This window comes from Ambystoma mexicanum, chromosome 6q, assembly GCF_040938575.1.
Source record: "Ambystoma mexicanum isolate Mex_15411 chromosome 6q, UKY_AmexF1_1, whole genome shotgun sequence".
In the NCBI taxonomy this organism is placed as follows: Eukaryota; Metazoa; Chordata; class Amphibia; order Caudata; family Ambystomatidae; genus Ambystoma; species Ambystoma mexicanum.
The window spans coordinates 219,311,080-219,331,015 of record NC_090937.1 but is presented as its reverse complement, the minus strand read 5'-3'; the positions used below and the strand labels follow the sequence as shown (position 1 = coordinate 219,331,015).

General features: G+C 45.0%; 1 protein-coding gene and 1 pseudogene across 2 annotated transcripts in view; one reads left to right on the top strand and one right to left on the bottom strand.

Moving 5' to 3' along the window:
- LOC138515904 (alcohol dehydrogenase 1-like) overlaps positions 1 to 19,936 on the top strand; it is a 474,385-nt gene that overhangs the window by 150,507 nt on the left and 303,942 nt on the right. For both annotated transcript variants that reach the window (XM_069630666.1, XM_069630665.1), the window contains exon 2: positions 2,450 to 2,551. In XM_069630666.1, coding sequence (XP_069486767.1) covers positions 2,450 to 2,551 — 102 coding nt within the window. The remainder of the gene's footprint in view (positions 1 to 2,449; positions 2,552 to 19,936) is intronic.
- Positions 12,303 to 12,369, bottom strand: LOC138517675 (U2 spliceosomal RNA; annotated as a pseudogene).

The following is a 19,936-nucleotide window of genomic DNA, read 5'->3' as shown; positions in this document are numbered from 1 at the left end:
CAGTGCTATAAAAGGAAGAAGCATATCAAGGCTGGAAGGTGACAGATTAAGTCAAGAATCTGCTGGATGAGTTAATAACAGAATGGGAAGTAATACTGGCCAAATAAACTATGAGGTATGTGGTGATGGGCTCCCAGTGAAGTTTGAGTTTTGATTATTCGAAGCCTTCAAAAACACTGTCAGAGTGCCTGCATGCAACAGTGCAACCTGTGTCTGCTACTCCCCTGAAGTGAGGGAGTACAATTCTTCCTCCTGAACTCAACTAAACTCTTCCCTCAACAGTTCTGACTGAGGCCACCATTCATGTTTAAGAGTGGTCCATAAAATGATACCAGCACAAATATTTTATAGTGTTTTCGCATTGATTGGAGTAGATCTATCTGGGATCATCCACGAAGGACGTGCAGTCAATTTGAGTCGTCGCTTCTTCATAGTGGGATATGTGAAGGAGTGGGAAGTGGTTGTAGTATTCTTGGATTCGTAAAAGGGTTTCACTTCATCTACTTGGATTTTGCCCTCTGATGTTTACTGATGTTTGATCCTTGGCTCCTTAGTTGGATAAGATTGATATGCATCAGCTCTAAGGAAGAGTTTGAATAGTAATGGAGTTAATGGAGAATAGGCTTCCTGGTGAAGTGCTCCACTTCGGGTACCTGTGTTTATGATGCATAAATCTAGTGTGGGTCAGGTACATATGAATAACACAGGAACTGGCAAGAATTCATTTACTGGGCCCCAGGAAAAGGTAATTCAGTACATTTAGCAAATTATTAAAATATTTAAGGTGTGGAGGAGGTAGGGGGTGATGGGAGTGAGTCAGGGATGGCTGGAGGGGGATGCACAGAAGGAAAATGGATGTCCAGAAGAGTATTTCCCTATTTGTAAACCAAACACAGAAAAACAATGTAGGTGTATAAACAGACAAGGGAAGGTATTCCAAAGAACAAAGCGAGGGGGCGGGCAAGACAAGGCTTTAAAAGAAGAAGGGCATGTGAGAAAAAAGGAGCTGAAAATAGCAAGAGACAAGGTTCCCACACATTCATGAAAAAAAGTAGTCACCATTACATTTGTGGGAGCCACTATTAAAGGGACCACAAAGGAAATCATCAAAAATGTAGATTCCCTTTACCAAAGCAAGAAAGAAACATCTCAAAAAACAATCCTTAACAGCGGCAGATGGCCAGTTTGAGATTCTGTAAAAAGCCTCCACTTTTTGTTGGAGGAATTAATAGCATAATCAATCTGCCTTTGTCATTTTCCCATATTCTGACATTTGTTTTAAGTGGAAAAAAAGACTTCCATGGACAATGCATTCTTTGTCTCCATGCCCGATTACTGCAGTTCGTTTCTCCTTTGATTCCCAAAATAGGCAAATGGCCCACTTTCAGAGTATGCAAAATGCAACTGCCACCCTTATCTTCTGTCTAATAAAGTAGGATAGCATTGTTTTTAATCCCTAATGAACTTTCACTGTCTTCCTGTAGAAAGACATATTGAATGAAGGCATTAAGTGTGGCACAAGAAGGCTTTCATAAATAATCCCATGCTTTGGGCCAGACAACTGTCCTTTCCATATGAAAAACTCTGGAATTCCACACCTTTACATCCCACGTGTACCAACGCCCATCCAAATGTGTGGAAGCTAATTGAAACCAGGTTTGTCCACCTCCATACCATATTACCTGACTAGACTAAATTCTCTCAAGTGTCAAGGAGCCTACAAACGAATGTTGCATTTTTAAAATCACACATTTGGAAGTTATTCCATTTTCGGGAGTCCAGGTACTCCCCTGATTGCAATTGTGTTGGTGAATGGCTGAAGTGATAAAAGAAAGTCAGGACAAAATGGAGGACATAAAAGCTATTGGATTTGTAAAAGACAAAACGTGGCAACAGCAAATTGAGGGAGGTGCTCAAGGACACATCCAAAGAAAATATAAAACCCATCAGTATTTTTTAGAATACTTAGATGTATCACCAGTAAATCTTATTTTAAACAGAGCCTAATGTAGGCAATCATTTATCTTCTTGGTTCCTATTTGTTTGGCTTTTATTTTTTAGCTTACTAACATCCAAAAAGAGCAGTGGCTGAAATGTGTGAAAAGAAGTAGTGGAATTATGTTCCCTGCTGGCCTGCCCCTCGCCCCTAACAAACCCCATCGCCACGCCGCCTCCCACACGCGATCCAAACCCCCAAACAAACACACCTGCTGTTTAAGGGAATGCTCAGTGCAGTGCACATTCTACTGCTCCCAACTGCTCCCGCCCACTTTGACCACTGAAAAAGTGCATGTTGCTAGTGCTGCATAGCAGACTTTGCTGCTCGTATTTAGTTTGGCTGTGGCTTGGGGAAAGTGGCATTTCATGATCTCAGATGTGGAGGTGGAGTGGGTTTGTACCAATGACTTAGCTGCTACATGTGACTACAATGTTGCCATTTACCTCATAGGTGATCAAGTGTAAGGCAGCCATTGCCTGGGAGGGTCATCAGCCATTATCCATAGAGGACGTGGAGGTTGATCCGCCAAAGGCCCATGAAGTACGACTGAAGGTATGAATCCTTTTCAACAATTGTATTTCTTTATGTTCTACTGTATTTAGGTGCCATCTATATGATCTAAAGATTGACATTTTGTTATGATAGTTGCCCTGAAAGACCATTATGAATTACTGAATGTTATAGAAAAGTCAGCACATGGCAGATGACTCATTCAAATCCATGTTATTGAGATTGAAAAGTGATACCTTATCTTACAGAATTATGTGGATGATTTTCATTTTAGGAAATCCCACTTCGTCCTACTTTGGAGGATCTTTTCCACTATCTTTCCCTTGTTTCCTTTTAAAGTGATCATAATTGGAACTCTTCTTGTATTGAAGGAACTGTACTGCATTTTTAAGAGATTTTAAAAAGTACAATTCAATGTCCTGAGGTTCTGAAGATTTTTTGATAATGTATGTTGAAGGTATTTTAAGGTACTATTAAATATGTTTGTAGAAAGTTATTTTCAAACTATATCACACTAAAACAAATAATGTTAATTAAGTGTCAAGAAGGGAAAAGGGGAATGGTAAACATGAAACAAAAAGGGAAGTCGCGCATTATTTGTATCCATTTATTTTTTGTGATTTGTAGAGTATAGCATACCATGTTGGGGCTACTTCAAAGCATGTGCCTGCCTTGTATACACAGCGTCAAGGTGGAAGCGTTGGACTTGTAGAGCTTTGACACCATGGTTGTCTTATCTGTCGATGAGAGAATTGAGTTTATAAATGTAAAGATCGAGATATAGAGGAGTGTTCTCCATATAGCAGGGTCTTCTTCTGCCGAGTGTGTTGTCCTTTCAGAGCTGCAGCGGGTATGGCGGGAGCTGTGCTTAGGTCCATTGTCATCAAAAACCAGGAGAGTCCAGACATACAGTAGCCCATCCTAGCAAATAAGGAAAAATGCGGGCGCTCCCCATACATATCATCATGCCTTCCAATCAGTCTCAAATCAGGTGTGATGGAGAAAAGGGGATGTGATGGGCTCTGGCAAAACCAAGGTCAGGGAATAATAAGCAGTCTATGCTCAATCTCTGCCTTTAAATGGCCAGATTCCTTAGACAGGTTTCCCCAGGGTGCAAAGGGCACTCTCAGGTGAGCATAGCTTGTGGTCTGCTTCTTAGAGAGTAGAGCCCGGACTTGGTCTTCTAGAAAGTTCCAGAGGACAGATTTGAGTCTCATATTACTCCTAGAGTGTTCAGAGGGGCTGAACCTCCTTGAGTGGAACCGGAGCTCTTCTGGAAGTCATATGGATATTCAAAGCTGGTGCTGAGTCACTTTTACCTTCCACCTTTGAAAAGAGGGCAGCAGGGGTCAGAGAGCCTACACTTCGGAATCTGTGGGAGATGACTCTGGCCTGGCACATTCCGATGAACTGGCAAGAAACGGAAAATCCTGTGCTAATGAAGCTTTATGAGTGAGCAGGACATATTATTTTGGTGGTGTAAAACCTATTTTGGGGGAAATGGCGAGGCACATGAGAATGCAGCCTGTCAACCATGCCCAAATGGTGGCGAGGAGAAAAAATGCAGGAACGTTCTAACCATAGCTCCACAATCTCCACAAAATGTGCTAATTTAAACAGACGGCCATTTCTGTGCTTGTTCATCGCAGCTCCTTACAATAACATAAACAGATTTGCATTGCTATAGGCCCTGTATAATTGTGATAATTGGTAAAGTACAAGGAAACATACCTTCACTTTAAGTACTTGATATACACATTTTTTGTCAACATGTACTTATGAGAAATGTTACCAGTGAGGAAATACATGCAAGATAGATACATAATGAATAGGTTTATATCTGTTACAGACTACAATGGGCTGTGTTTGTGACCGGTGTGTCAGCGCCCGGGTCTATGGGGGTCATTCCGAGTTTGAAGGCAGTCATGGTGCCAGTAGCACCATGGCTGCCTCCAAACCTGGGTCTGGGTCCGGTGTCTCTGAATGGGGACTTACCGGGTCATTCCAACCTTGGAGGACCCGGTAAGTCCCCATTCAGAAAACCATTCCCCATTCCCATTTGAGCCCCCATAGGGCTCAATGGGAATGGGCAAGGATCTAATATCGGCCCGCAAATTGCAGGCCCGTTATTAGCTCCAAGGTCCCTTAACGGGTCCCGCTAAGAACGGCTGTTCAGACCTCGGAATGTTCCAGCATCCTTACCTGTGCCCTTAACCCCCTACCGTCACACTCGGAATGAGGCCCTATGTATGTTATACAAGAGCAATGAGAGCGAGATGTGAGTTTTTTTTAAAGTGTTGTATGCAGAGGCCCGTGTGTGCTTTTGCAGGGAAACTAAACAGGTGCTGTAAAGTTTGATGGAGTTCAACTAACGAGCCATTTGTGGGTCACAGCGATCTGACGGGATACATGAAATGCATTTCCTGTCTTTCCAGGAATGCATGTAGCATCTCGGGTTAACCTCTTGGCACTGAGGCGCAGGTGTTTACCAGTGATCGAAGTGAGCGGTAACGGTCGGGAGCGGTGTTGCACTACTTTTATTTTTATCCGTTTACCATTCCTCTACTTTCTACGACCATATTCACCATTCTTTACAGAGGACTTCTCCATTCATGTCCCTGTGCAAGTGTAAAGTTGTAATAGGAGCCTTAGTTACTAGTCACTTAGACTATTGCAGTGCCCCGGCCAACAACACCTTGTTACATGTTGCAATATGCTTCCGCCTACCCTCTGCACTGCCGAGACCACTACTTTTTTTGCTAAACTTTTATCACTGGTGTTTACCATGCTGCTAACGGTGGGGCAGGTTCAGGGGCATGTCCAGGTTCATGAAGGGGTGGGAAAGGCGCATGGAGTGGGCGCGTAATTATTCTGTGAATTATTCCTTACACACGAAGAACTACTTCGGGACTCCTTTGCGTCTTCATCAGCTTCTCCAATGTCATTTCTAAGAGCCTGTGCACAGGAAGAAGAGCAGATTTGGCAAAATGTTGCTTCTTTAAAAATTCCAGTCTCGGCCCCCTCATGTTCAGTTCAATTTTTTGTTTGAACATATAAGTCAGTGTGGGGCCAGGTCCCTTTATACGTGAACTACAATGCATTGAAATAGGGTCCATTGCATCCATTGCACGATTATGTAAGGCACACTAGCCACAGGTGGGTCTCCATGGAACTGATGTGCAACAATTTCATTTATCAAAGCAGCGATGAAAACAAGAACATTTAAACAAAAACAGCGTTTATGTGTTGTTCAGTGTTTTCAGAATGTGCATTGGGAACACTTCACAGAGCTCTCAAAAACAGTTGCATGTACACTGAAATATGAGAACAACATTTAAAAAAAATTCAAGGAGGTTCCACGTATATGGCCCCTTAATGTATGTTGGTTGTCTGTCTACACGTCCCCCAACTTCTTAACTCATATTCAATATCAGGTAGAGCTCATATATCTGGAGACCACCAGAGCTAAATAAAAGCACCCCCTCGCCCCCTTAATTCCTCACCCCCTTAATTCTTAAAATACAAAATTAAACATAACGACCAGTAAGGTTGCATTTCATATTTAGGTCTCTTCCTGCGGCTTAGAAAAAGCAGTATTCATTGCACAGATCTCACAAGGCACATTACCTGTCCTTGTGAACTGAAATATCGCTCGACACACAATGCGCCCTGCGCCACGATATGAGACCCGCTGTCTCATTGAGTGACTTCTGCTTAATTTCTTTCTGACCATAATCGATATGACTAAAGAGAAAGTAACTCCACTACCCTTCTTCTACATGCTGTGGAAATAGTCGCAAACCGTGCTACCCATGCACAGGTGTTTGGCCGAGCTGAGTATATAGATATTTAAAATAAGCCAACGTGTTTCATAGGCAATGGAGCATGCAACTAGTCTTTCTGCTTGGATGAAAAGGGGAAAAGTACCAACAGTTCCCCCTTGACATTATTGGTCTTGTTTTGGATTTGCTTATCATCTAATGCTATTTAAATCAACTCTTTATATGTAATTTGCCTATGTAGAGTTAAAGCTTAATTCGCAAATTGTAGAATTGGGAATCGACATGGGCTTAGTTTTTAATATAATAATGTTGTCCTGGGCAATACAATGGTGGCTGCTTCACAACCAGCCTCTGGAGGAAGCATAAAAGAACATGAACTGCTCCCCATAAATCTAAATGTGTTATCTTGTTAGGTCATCTTGTAAATGTATATTGCCTTCTGCCATAGTTCATGGCATCAAAGTGCGTTTGCCTGTCAGAGAGGCAAAGGAGGAGTATGATAGAACATTCAATAGTGGTAGGGAGTATCAAAGCCGGGTAGATAGTTGGGATGAGGGCAAGGGATAGATAACGTGTTTATAAGGCATTAGAAAGAAAAGGTAGAAGAGCTATTTGTACAATTGGACTGAATGTATTGTGGGCCTACTGCCCGCAGCAGCAAAAGAAGAGAAAGCTGGAGAAGAAGTGTTTGCTGCACCAGGGGCAGGGGTGTTGCTAGGTCTGAAAAAGATCAGGGGCTATGCTAATGTCAGGGTTGTTGGTACCTGGGACTAGCTAGCCTTTCGATTGTAGCCCCTGAGCTTCTATCCGGGGCTATAACCAAAAGACCTGGGGCTATAGCCCCCTAAACCCCCCCTAGCAACACATCTGGCCGGGGGTATGTCTGGAATGTACTCACTGCACGGTGAGTTGTGGCATGTTGAAGCCATGCCCAAGAAAATACAGGTGGCAAACTCCTTCTACCTACTTCCCTTGGCCCCCAACATTTGTCAGGGGTTGTATGACAGAAAGCCAAATTTGCAATGTTTGCAACAGCTCCCTGAAAAGCAAGCAAAAAAACATACGTTTTGGTTTACTCATTTATTTATGTCATGGTTACCAAAACCCTAAGCTTCTTCACAAAGTGCTCAAGAACAACCAGTCTATCAACTGTGGTCAGACTTCTGAGCCTTCCACGGTGTCATGGTGAACCAAAGCATATAGAAAAAAATGCCCAAAAAAGCAAGCATTGCCAAGCCACTCCATTCACTCGCCTGAGCCACAAAACAGACATGTTCTGTAGATGGGAAAAAGAGGGAAATATGGGCACTTTTAACTGAGGGTGGGATTTTTCCCACAGCTTCCTGATACCAGAATCACCAGTCCGACCTTTCTGGAGGTCCCTGAGTCCTAGTAGGACCTTTACAGTAATGGTTATGTTGCTGTGTGAGGGAGAAATCCTCATAGGCTGAGACTGGGCACTTACAGGAGGTAATTTACATAATCCTGCCTTTGATTAGCCTGCTCAACCTCAGCTGCAGTTACTGTGTCATGTTAACAGAGGGCATCATACCAAAGTTAGGTCAGAACAGGGGTGTTTGAGCCAGTTAACAGATTAGATTTCCTCGTCTACCATTCTGTTATTTTAAACGTATTTCTATTGTTGTGTGGGTTTAGGGGGTTGCTACCTGCTGTTTTATGCAGGCTCAGAGGCATTTAAAATTAGACGTTTAAAGAAAACATTGTAATGAAACCTCAACTTAACATAGCATCACCTATGCAGCTAGTATAAATGGAAATCGACATCATACCCCCGCTTCCCCCTCCAAAAAGCTTGAATGCAAATACAGTAGCACACAGGTACATTCTAGTTAACATGCATTAAGCTTTGGGAAAAAGAACACATTGATCCCAGCAGAAGAAGACATTACACAACATGTTTCTACAACTTAAAATATTAAATGGCTTATTATAACATAACACAGTGTAGCATACCAAATTGAGTGTAGCACTTCAGAACCAGACCTGTCATAGATACTGTAGCTCAGTGCAGGCATATAACAAAACTTGTCATTGCTAGGCATCCCAAAGAACTAATGGTGAAACTCAGCAGAAACAGTACTGCAAAGGTAGTGTGTCATACACACAAATGTGCACACACACACAGAAATTCGCACAGACACAAAAACACATACACACTCTCTGCTCGTTTCAGGATTTGAAGTCTGCTGCTGCTTTTGGGGAGTATGCTCTGTTATGTCTATTCTTCTGCACAATTTTGGATTGGAAAACTGTAATAGATTAGGGACCCTACCTGAGCAACCGTGAGAGCAGGGTCCAAATACCATTTCCACCAATGCCTTTTTGGAATTGGTCTTTTTTCCATTTTGGTAGAGTACTACATCATTGCAATAAACAGATGATAAACTTCATTTTTAAAATGTGTGCTGCACTTCTTTGTATTGTAGTGGAGCTTGTTTTATTGTGTTGATTTTTTTTCAGTTGCAGAGGTCCAGTTGATTTTTCTTAGATTTGGCATTTAGGTGGCACTGAAACTTTTGTCATTAAAATAAGTGCTTCGAAGTGGAGATAAGAGTGAGGGTCGCTAATGCTTTTCAATGGAGATGACATATGAGAATGGATACATTGTCTGTAGATGTTGTTTGGTTATGTGTCCCCTCATGAACACCCATTAGTAAGTGAAATCTTTGAGATTTCCCACCCATTCCCACTCTAAACCACAACCCTTTTGCACTCTCTCTCTGCAGCCATTTTTACTTAATGTGTGCAAAAAGTTATATTATTTGTTTCTTGCTTTAAAAATATATATATTAGTGCTTTCAAGTTTTGTAATTAATATTTATTTATTTTGTAACAAAAATTAGAAATGTAACATTAAAAAGCAAAAGACATACGTTTTGTCCGAAAAGGTCCATTTACCTACCTTTGGGTGTTGGTTTAGGGTTTTGGGATGTCAGCAGTACCTGATTGGATGTGCAGTATTTTAGTGATGTCGTTCTTCTTTCACTGGCTCTTAAGTGTGTAGTGCTTGCAGGAGGTTGCCATTTCGCGTGGGTGGTTGACTTTTGGTGCCGAGAGCGTGCTAGAGCCGGCAGGACTCATTTTGTCGCTTGCCGCTCATGTGCCATGACTTTTTGGAGAGATGGGGGCCTGCGCTATGCCAGTAGCCACCGAGGTCAGGTGTTGGGAGAGTTAGTGGCACAGCTCAGGATTCCAGCTTACTTGAATGGTGGCAGTTGCTTGGGAATGGATTGCAGATGCCTGGGAAGGGAGTCTAGTTAGCGAGATTAAACAGCGCGTAACTGTTTATGCAATTGACTTATATGACGTGCAAGTTAAGCTTATCAGTCCCGGAAATGCATGCTAAGCTGCTCAAACGGATATTTCTTTTAAAGAAGCACTTTTCTGTCACATAGAATACCGCGTAGCTCGACTTGTAAGATTAAATGTCCCATGACAAGGTAGAATGTGCAAATGTATGCTTCAGGACAGAAGCGACAATCAAGATGTGCATGTGAATTAGGAGCAGAGCACATAAAGTTTTGGCCTTTTAGTGTAGGGGCTCACAGGTCTGTTCAACTGACCTTTCATCACAGACAATGAAGACGATAGGGCAAAACCCCTAGTACCATGAAGTAGTAGCAGATTCCGGAAGTTGGCATATTTTAACACTGTGCAAGCAGAACACAGCTGAGTCGTTTAAAGCAAGTGAGTGCAAATGGGGGGGCACTGTTGCACGCAATCAAGATGGCTGCCTGATCAGAGAGCTCCGATCCCATGAATATCTTGCTCTTAAATTAATCCTAATTGGGGCCAAAGTTAAAGGAAACATCCTTCCTGCCTGGTGCCTAATCATACACGGCACACCCTAAGCAGATTTGGGCGAGAACCGCAGCGGCGCCACAGAGTTCACAGCACAATTTGAAGAGGCGGGTGGGCCCTGTTGCTGAGAGCTGCCACGAGCCTGTGCCACACCGTGGTCACATGACCACCACAGGGCCGCACGAGGGAGGAGCGTTATCTCCTACATGGTAACACGGTGGTGCCTGCTCGCTTTGCGCCTCTGCAACAGCAGTCGGAGGCGACTCATATTTGCCAGCAGCAGGATCCCGGGCCAAGTGGGGGATCATCCAAAGGAACCATCTGACCCCCAATTAACCGCGCCGTTGAGCAAGCCACCATCCGCGTGGGACCCCTGCTGGTTCCCGGCTGACTTCCCAGCAAAACCTGTGCCCTCCAGGAAACGCTGCATAGACCCGCGGAAGGGACAATCCGAACACAGACCCTTATACGAGGAGGAGGAGGAACGGACAAAGTGAGCAGCGAGCTGCGACCACATCGGAAAGCGGGACACGGCCCGCCAACCCCACGAAGGTACGCGCCCCACACCGCAAGGGGGAAGCTATTATTAACTGGGCAGTTTCCCACATTCCCATAGTACGTGGGAGGATACAGCCCATCCGGGGGAGGGCCAGAAAGTGGTAAACACCTTGAAGTCCTATATATTGGCACTGGGTGTGGGAGATTGGCGGAACAGCCCAGCAGCACCTGACACTATGAGGGGCCTATATGTCTTCACATCCAGAGGCCTGTGCTCGGCTCCAATCCAAGCCAGCACGCAGGTGGAACACGCTGGTCGCGGGAGTAATTCTGGTCCACAGCCCTTATACTTCTGGCTACCATACCTCCAATGCCCTGGGCCTGATATTAAACAGACCCTGCCTTAAAGGACCATGCATTTCCAGCAAATCCTGTGCTAAGTACTGCAGTTGGGGACCCCACGCTCGCAGCGGGAGGGTGAAGACACCATAGGATGTCCCAACAGGAAAGTGGTTCAAGGCTCATCTACCATTATTGTCAACCTTGAAGTGCAAGGGGAACACAAGACAAATTACCCTTCCAAATAGGCTGCAACTAAACAAGGGCCTGCCTCCAGAGGAAACCAAACATTTTATTCAATCCATAGCAGAGATCTGACCCCATGTGAAGGCTTATCAATTATGGAAGCTATACAGTAACTAGGAGGGCCTCAGGTGACACGGCCCAGTGGCATTGCACCCAATCACCTTGGCAATAACATCAGTGGCTTGCAAAGGGGCATACCGAGTGGAACCCAGTGGGTTGGGACGAGCAGGCAAGAAACCTGATCTGTATGGACTGTATTAAATCAGTATAAGGTTCCATTCCAACACAAGTTGTGGGAGAACGAAACCCGCTCTTGATTGTTATACCACCTGGGCCGCCATGAGAAGAAAAGTACAGGTGCGAAGAAAACTGGCCCAATGGACTCCTTTGCTAGCTCCCGACCCCACAGGATGCCCGCCACCACATCGATGGGGGCAGACAGCCCTGCTGAGTCACTACCTGACGCAAGAGAAGACCACCTAATGACTATGGTTCACAATGGCTTCCTAGCAGTCAATGTCAAACTAGACGATATTGCTCAACAATCAGCTCTCTCAAGGCTAGAAAGCGCTCGCATCACAGACGCCGAAAACAGGTTCAGCACAAACGATGATGCGATAACTCAACACAGCCGGGACGTTGCACAATTGATGGGAGAACTGCACAAAACTCAAGCTAAATCCGAGGACCTCGAATCGAGATCCAGGAGGAACAACATCCGTATTGTCGGCATTTCAGAATCCTTCTGTAAGGGCCCAATGGAGCGACATGTGGAAAGCCTGCTGAAAACACTTTTAGGCACAGAATCCTTTTCAGATCACTTTCTTGTTGAAAGGGCACATCGCACCCTGGCACCACCACCCAAACCTGGGGTACCACCCCGTACGATTATTGTTCGTCTACTCAACTACAGAGACAGAGACACGATCCTAAGGCTGCCCAGAGAAAAAGGGACCCTACAATACGAGGAAAACAGAGTGCATATCTATCTGGATTTTATTTTTTTTATTTTTTTAAATAAATCTGTTTATCTTTCTTCTGGGGGCCACCCAACTACTGGGCCCAGGCAAACCCTGGGTAAACTGCAACACAACTTCAGGAACTCATGGAGATCCCTTAAAAATTCCCAAACGGGTACTACACTTGATCTTAGCCAAAAGGCCGAGAAGCGATCTCTATCTGGATTTTTCGACCGGTGTCCAGACACAAAGGAGATCCTACAAACAGGTCAATAGGCAACTAAGGCTTCGCTGCATCCCCTATGCTCTCATCTTTCCGGCGAAGTTGCGAATCCAACATGGAGGCAGATCGCATTTCTTCGAGAACCTCACCGAAGCTATGACATACATAGAGGCGTCCATCCCTATCCCCCCAGAAATCAGGCATGGGATCAGAACATGCTACTGTGACCAGATGATGACAGACTAGGCCCAGTTTACTGAGCCGGGTCTACAGTGACATCCTTTTACGTGCTGCTGGGCCCCCAGCTGGGATGAATAGCTCCAACTGATAATAATTGTTAAAGTTAGGATTGAGGGTTTCTACTGATGGAGGCCATGCGGCTGCAACAAGCAACCCTCAGGAAAGTTCCACAGGTTATGGGGAATGGGATACATCAACGGGTTGGGCTTGATGGTGCAGGAGGGGGTTGGGGCTGGGAACAAAGTTTGGCCACAACTGGAAATTGTTTAAAATTAGAGAGTCTAGTTTCGTCGAGCACAGCTGCAATGGTTGACAGCCCTCATAGTCCAATTCACAGAACTGTAACAAAGGAAGACTATGGTGTAGGTTGATAGAGGTATAACCATCAAACTCCTTCCATGGAACGTCCGTGGCCTCAATAACCCGATAAAGACCCGGAAATCTGCAGCATATATTACCAGACAAAACCCCCAGATCATATTACTACAAGAGACACATCCACTTGGTCAAGTCTGTACTAAATTTCTCCTGTGATGGGGTCGACTAAGACATTATACTGAATATTCATCCCATTCCAGGGGGGTTCTCACTCTGATACACCCGAAACTTGGTTTCCGCCTCCGAGATACCAAAGTAGATGACCAAGGGAGATATGTATTGGTCTGGGGAGAGGTGGCAGAACGAGTGGTGGTTATAGTCAACACATATGGTCCCAACATTGATGATCCCGATTTTTACAACACCGTACATAACATGTTAACCACTGCTGATGACGCTGCAGTAATTTGGGGGGAGACTTCAATACGATACTTGACACGGCCCTTGACCGGTCCTCAACTTCCCTCAGATCCCCAACTAAGACTGCATTAGCCATACAGCAGATAATGCAACAAATGTCCATGGTAGATATATGGCTGGAACTACACCCCCCAGGAAAAGCGTTTCACTTTTTATTCATCAGTACATGATTCTGAGTCCCGCATTGATTACTGGCTTATTAGCTCAACCCTTTCAAACACGGTCTTGAACTGTGTGATGTACCCACGTACACTCTCGGACCATTCCCCAATATCAATCACCCTAACTATCTGCAACATTACACTGCAGACCAAATGCTGGAGAATGCCCCCCGCTATGCTAAGGGACCCACACGTGTGTGAATCATTACACATCGAAATAGAGGAATTCTTTCAATTGAAAGAAGGATCTGTAGAAAGATATTCCACGATGTGGGGAACATTCAAAGTATGGGTGCGAGGCGCAATCATGGCCAAGTCCACTGGACTACTGAGATCTGTCAGGAGAGAATTAGACACTATGGAAGCTAAGCTTGAACTACTTGAGTTTGAGCACACCACCACGCATAGCAAAGAAGCCCTTTCGGACCTAGACATGACATTGGGTGAATTCAATAAACTCACTGAGCGGGAGGTCTAGTACACGGCTGTCCCAGCCTGGGTTCGGAGATATGGGGAAAGCAATAAGGCAGGAAAATTCCTGGCTCAGATGCTCAAGGCTGAGAGCCGCCATACCCCCATCGATGCCATCCAGACACCCAATGGGAACATGGCGAATCGTGATCAGGACATCAATGATACGTTTACTGAATTTTACAAGACACTATACTCCAACCAAGACACCAAATCAAGGGAGGGAGGAGATAATAGATTATTTTCATGCACTCGATCTCCCGACTCTCACCTCAGAAACACGAATGCTATTAGATACCCCCATATCGCTAGATGAAATAACAGAGACGGTTAAAGCGTTAACCCTGGGCAGGGCCCCAGGAACAGACGGTCTGGGAGCCGAACTATATAAAGAATTTCAAGACATACTAGCACCGACCCTGCTAAAAGTTTGGTAAGATTCAATGGAACGGGGAATGCTGCCGGACACTATGCATGAGGCAGTAATAACGGGTCTCCTCAAGCCCCTGCAGCCCCCTCAAAACATGGGCTCGTACAGACCCCTTTCACTTATCAATACAGATGCGAAAATCTTTGCAAAAATGTTGGCGACCAGACTATTGCCCTATATGTCCATATTGGTTCACCCCGACAAATCCGGCTCCATACCGACTAGGTCCATGGCCCTGAATCTGAGACGACTCTTTGGAGTGATGGCACAAATAAACACAAGGGCAAATTCGGTTGTAGCGTCTCTAGATGCCGAAATGGCTTTCAACACTGTCTCCTGGTCCTACCCATTTTTGGTTCTCAAGAGATTCGGGCTGGGTCAATATTTTGTAAAATGTGTCCGGCTACTCTACACGTGCCCGTGTGCGAGAGTACTATCCAACCGAACTATATCACCACTATTCCTGCTAGGTAGAGGTACCAGGCAGGGCTGCCCCTTCTCCCCCATTCTGTTTGCGATCACAAAAGAGCGTATGGCTGCATACGTGCAGCATAACCATGCGCACAGGGGTCTCAGAATGACCGGGGCACCGCAAATAATCTTCCGGTATGCAGACAACACTCTACTATAGATCCGAAGCCTGAGGAAAATTTGGCACCCATTATAGCAGAGATTGAGAGGTTCTCCAAGTATTCAGGATATAAAATTAATATATCTAAGTGTGAACTGTTTCCGCTTACTCCCAACACTAGAGACTTGTCCAACAAACAGGGATTTAAATGGTCCCCTGTATGCGTCCGCTATCTGGGAATCATGATATCAAGAGATAAAAGCACACTATATGCAGATAATCATGGGGAACTATTACAATCCATCTCTGTTAAATTACAACTTTGGGCCACATTCCCCATATCTCTTTACGGTCGAATATCACTTCTCAAAATGGTGGTGCTCCCCAAACTATTATATCTTTTCTGTAACATCCCGATCTGGCCGGGCAGAACATTCTTTACAAAACTCAACACATTAACCACTACATTTGCGTGCGTGGGGGGGGGGGCGGGAATGCCAGGCTGAAATGGTCCAAAATGGTGCAACCTTTCGCAAAGGGTGGGATCTCGACACCTGATTTCAAACTCTATTACTTAACATCGCAGTCACACTTTGCGAGACATTGGTTCGACTCGGAGGATACAGCAACGCATACCTCTTGGAAAGATATGCGGCATCCCCCTCGGATCTACGAGCAGTAATGTTTGATCCCAAACGAAAAGACGCCTGTGAATATGACCCTGTGAGCACTACTGCACGAGTATGGTTTAAGATATACAGGAGAATCGATCTAACAACCCCATACGCCCCAGAAATAGCGTTATGGAACTTTCCTGGTATAACACCCACATTTGATAAGGCACTACAGGAGGCGTGGGACCCAAAGAAACAGTTTAAGATGCGTGACATGTTCCCAGGGGACAAGTTTTGTGAACTAGAAGACTTTACCAAGGCAGTGGATGGGGGGTACCTTAAACAATTTCAATTTCACAGAATGAAAGCCGTCTTTACTGTCAAATGGCCCTCATTCCCAGCAGAACCGCCCATACACAAATGTATTGGGGTCATGACAGAAACAGGTGGACACAGGAAAAGTGTGTCCGCACTATACAACTTATTTCAAACACACTCCAAAACATTTAATAATATTAAAGAGACCTGGGAGCGGGATTTGGGAGTGGAATTGCGTGAAACCACTTGGCTGAGGTACTTCCAGCTGACTAAACATGTTTCTATGAACTCAGGGTTGCGCCTGGTCTAAATTAAGATACTGAATCAACTTCACTATACCCCCGCCAAGTTGGCTAAGTTTGTGAACAGTCATACGGGGAAATTCCCCAAATGCGATTCCCCTAAGGCAGACTCATACCATATGTACTGGGCCTGCCCACCCGTGGCTAAATTCTGGCGGGAGGTGGTAGAAATCCTAGAAGACATCACCACAATTCCAGCCACATCCTCCCTGTGGAAGTACTTATTTGGGGATATCAGCAAAGTGGCGGTAACCACTAGAAGTTTTATTAATGTGGCATGTGTTGTTGCAAAGCAAAACATACTGAAATGCTGGAAATCCACAGAAGCCCCCAGGAGAGTACTTTTTTGAATACTTGTCAATGATCGATGAGTGTGAAGAACAATTTATTATAGCTCTTCCATCTGCGTGCTGGCTTAAGGACATATGGGCTCTGTTCAGACTTTATCTATGTAACATGCTCCATGAAGAAGAAAAATATACCCCATTGCCTTCCTAAACACATGTAAACAATATGACATACGTAAACAGATATGTGTTTACTTCCTTGTTCTGTATTTATTGCTGTAATGTGCCTATTGCCGGCAAGTTCAGTCTCGATGTAACTCTCTTTGAACAAAAATAAAAAAAAGTTAAAAAAAGTGAGTGTAAATGAATGAGGTATCCTCTTTTGACCAGGCACTTGGGTAGGTACACATGTCTCATAGGGAACTGGAAGGACGGGGGAGTAGTTTAAGGATTCCACACCGCCCATGTAGTGTAGAACCCTGATAATGTTCCTCTTATCAGCCAAATGAGAATTCCTTTTCCGAAGGTTTCTTTAAGTGCCCTGTGCAGCATCACTGGCACGTTTTACACCTGCCCCCCATCTTTTTTGCAACAAAGGGTCCCGTGCTTTTTAGTTCCAGTGGAAGGAGAAAATACATGCACCTCCCTGCAAGTGTTATTGTACACCTATCTCCATTCTCTCTATTCACGCAGAATGTGCCTCTCTGTGATTGTTCAAGTCCAGTAGACCTGGGACTTAGCACATGCTCCAGCTACATACCGGAAGGCGTGGTGCAATGCATTAGCGCTGCAATCATCTTTTTCAATGGACCGTAAAACGCCTCGTTATTTATATAAGTGTTTATTTTATTTTTTAAACGCTCCTGTTGTGGCACTCCTGTAGTGCTTCCTGTAGTGGAACTCCTGTAGTGGCTTTCTGTAGTGTCCTCCTGCAGTGGCGCTCCTGTAGTGGACTCCTGTAGTGGCCGCTGCCTCAAACTTCAATTATGTAGGGTGGAAATTCCAGCTACATGCTGAAGTGCAAAGGTTGGGTTGCAGCAGGTTCTGTCAGTGGCTTTGACAGCGACCCTAACTGCTTTGTAGATCTATTCAGTTTTGTGACGGAGAGGGGTACAGAGTGGGAAGAATCATTTTAGGCTAGTTCAGATTTTGCAGGGGTCCCAATGGGCTAGAAAATAATGCAGGTTCAATGGACCGAGCATCTTAGGTGGAGGGTACTGAATGAAAGAAATACCACATGTGGCCGGAGTGCAGCACTCTCTCTCTCTCTCTGTCTCTCTGTCACTCTGTCTCTGTCTGTCTCTCCCTCTCTCTCAGTCCCTCTGTGTATGCCCCTCTGTCCTGTCGCTCTCTCCCTGTGTCTGTCTCTCTCTCCCCACGTCTGTCAAGACTGCAAGGTAAGGTCCCTTCCTTCCCAACCTCCTCCTCACCTGAGCCTTCTGATCAACTGTCCTTGGGTTCCGTGGTAGGCCCAGGAGACCTATTCATCTTGCTTGTTGCCACAGAAACACCCGAGGTATTGTTCGAGGCTGGAGTTAAGCCTCTCAGTCTGGCCATTGCTTTGCGGATGGTAGCCCGATGATAATGCTCTGTCAATCCCCAATTGCTGGCATAAGGTGGACCAGAACTTAGAGGTGTACTGAGTCCCTCCGTCCGAGATTATGGTTCTTGGTAAGCCGTGTAACCGGACTATGTCCCGTAGGAAAATTGCAGCCATCTCTGGAGCAGAAGGTAGGTGGGATATGGCCAAAAAACGTGCTCATTTTCTGAAGGAATCGATTGTTACCATGATGGTATTCATACCCTGTAAGATAGGTAATTCCACTATGAAATCTGTAGAGATGTGTTCCCAAGCTCTACCTGGAACCTTAGGCTGTTGTAGCAGACCATTCGGCCTGCCTGTGGAATTCTTGCTGTGAGCGCAGATCGGACATGATGAGACATATCTGTCCACATCTTGATCCTGGGTCTTGCGTATGCCTGGATGACCAGACAATGGAGCATCATGGCACCATTTGAGAATAAGAATATGAAGGGTCTTTGAAGGAATGTAGAGGGCCTTGTCTCGGTAGTGTAGGCCATTCGGGCCTTGAGTGACCGAGCAGGGATGCTCTTTCTCCTGTTGGTATTGTGCCAAGAGGTTTTGTAAAAAAAGGAATCACAGTAGCCACTCTCTGTACCCCAGGGAGCACTAGTTCGTGGCCCTGGACCTTGGTTGACTCTTCTCCTTGACTTCGGTATAGAGCATCCGCAACGTGGTTCTCAGTTCCTGGGATGTAGGTTAGATAAAAATCGAACTGTAAGAAAAAATAGGCCCAATGGGCATGGCTGCATTGGTGCATTCCATTTGTTGAAGAACCTTTAGATTTCTGTGGTCTGTACGAATGAGGAATTTATGAGTGGCCCCTTGTAACAGATGGCGCCATTCTTGGCATGCTAGTTTCATGGCCAACAGTTCCTTCTCGAGGACGGAGTAGTTCTGTTCACTACAAGTCAGAGTCTTGGAATAATAAGCGACTGGATGTTCACATCCATCTTCAGTCTTCTGCAACAGTACGGCTCCGACAGCACAGCTGAGGCATCCGTCTCGAGGATGAATGGTTTGTTTTGATCTGGCTGTACTAGGATGGGAGCTGCAGAAAAATGTTCCTTTAAGTAACAAAATGCTTCTCTTTGGTCCTGATCAAACGAAAACTTGGTGCCCTTCTTGAGGAGATAGGTGATGGGTTGTACTAGCCGGGAGAAATGTGGGATGAATTGTCTATAAAAGTTTGCTAATCCTAGGAACCTCTGAATCTCCTTGATGTTTTGAGGTTCCTTCCAATCTTGGATGGCCCGGCCCTTAATGGGGTCCATCTGTACACCTTCACTTGAGAGGATAAATCCCAAATACGTCACCAAATTGGCTTCAAAGGTGCACTTCTCGGGTTTGACTAATAGGTCATTAGTCTGCAAGCGGAACAACACTTCCTTGACCTAGTCTCTATGTTCCAGAAGGCTACGGGTGTACACCAGGATGTCGTCCAAATAGACAACTACAAAAACAAATAATAAATCTGAAAAAATTCTGTCCATAAACCGCTGAAAATGGCAGGGGCATTAACTAGCCCGAACGGCATCACCTTATATTCAAAGAGACCCAAAGGCGTTTGAAAGCCGTATTCCACTTGTCGCCTTTACGGATCCTCAGGAGATGGTAAGCTCCCCTGAGGTCCAATTTGGTAAAATACCATGCTCCTTGAACTGCTTCCAGAACGTCCCTTATCAGGGGCATGGGATAGCGGTCTCGGACTGTAACCTGGTTAAGCCCCTGATAATCAATGCAGGGACTAAATTCTGCTGAATCCTTCTTAGGTATAAAGAACA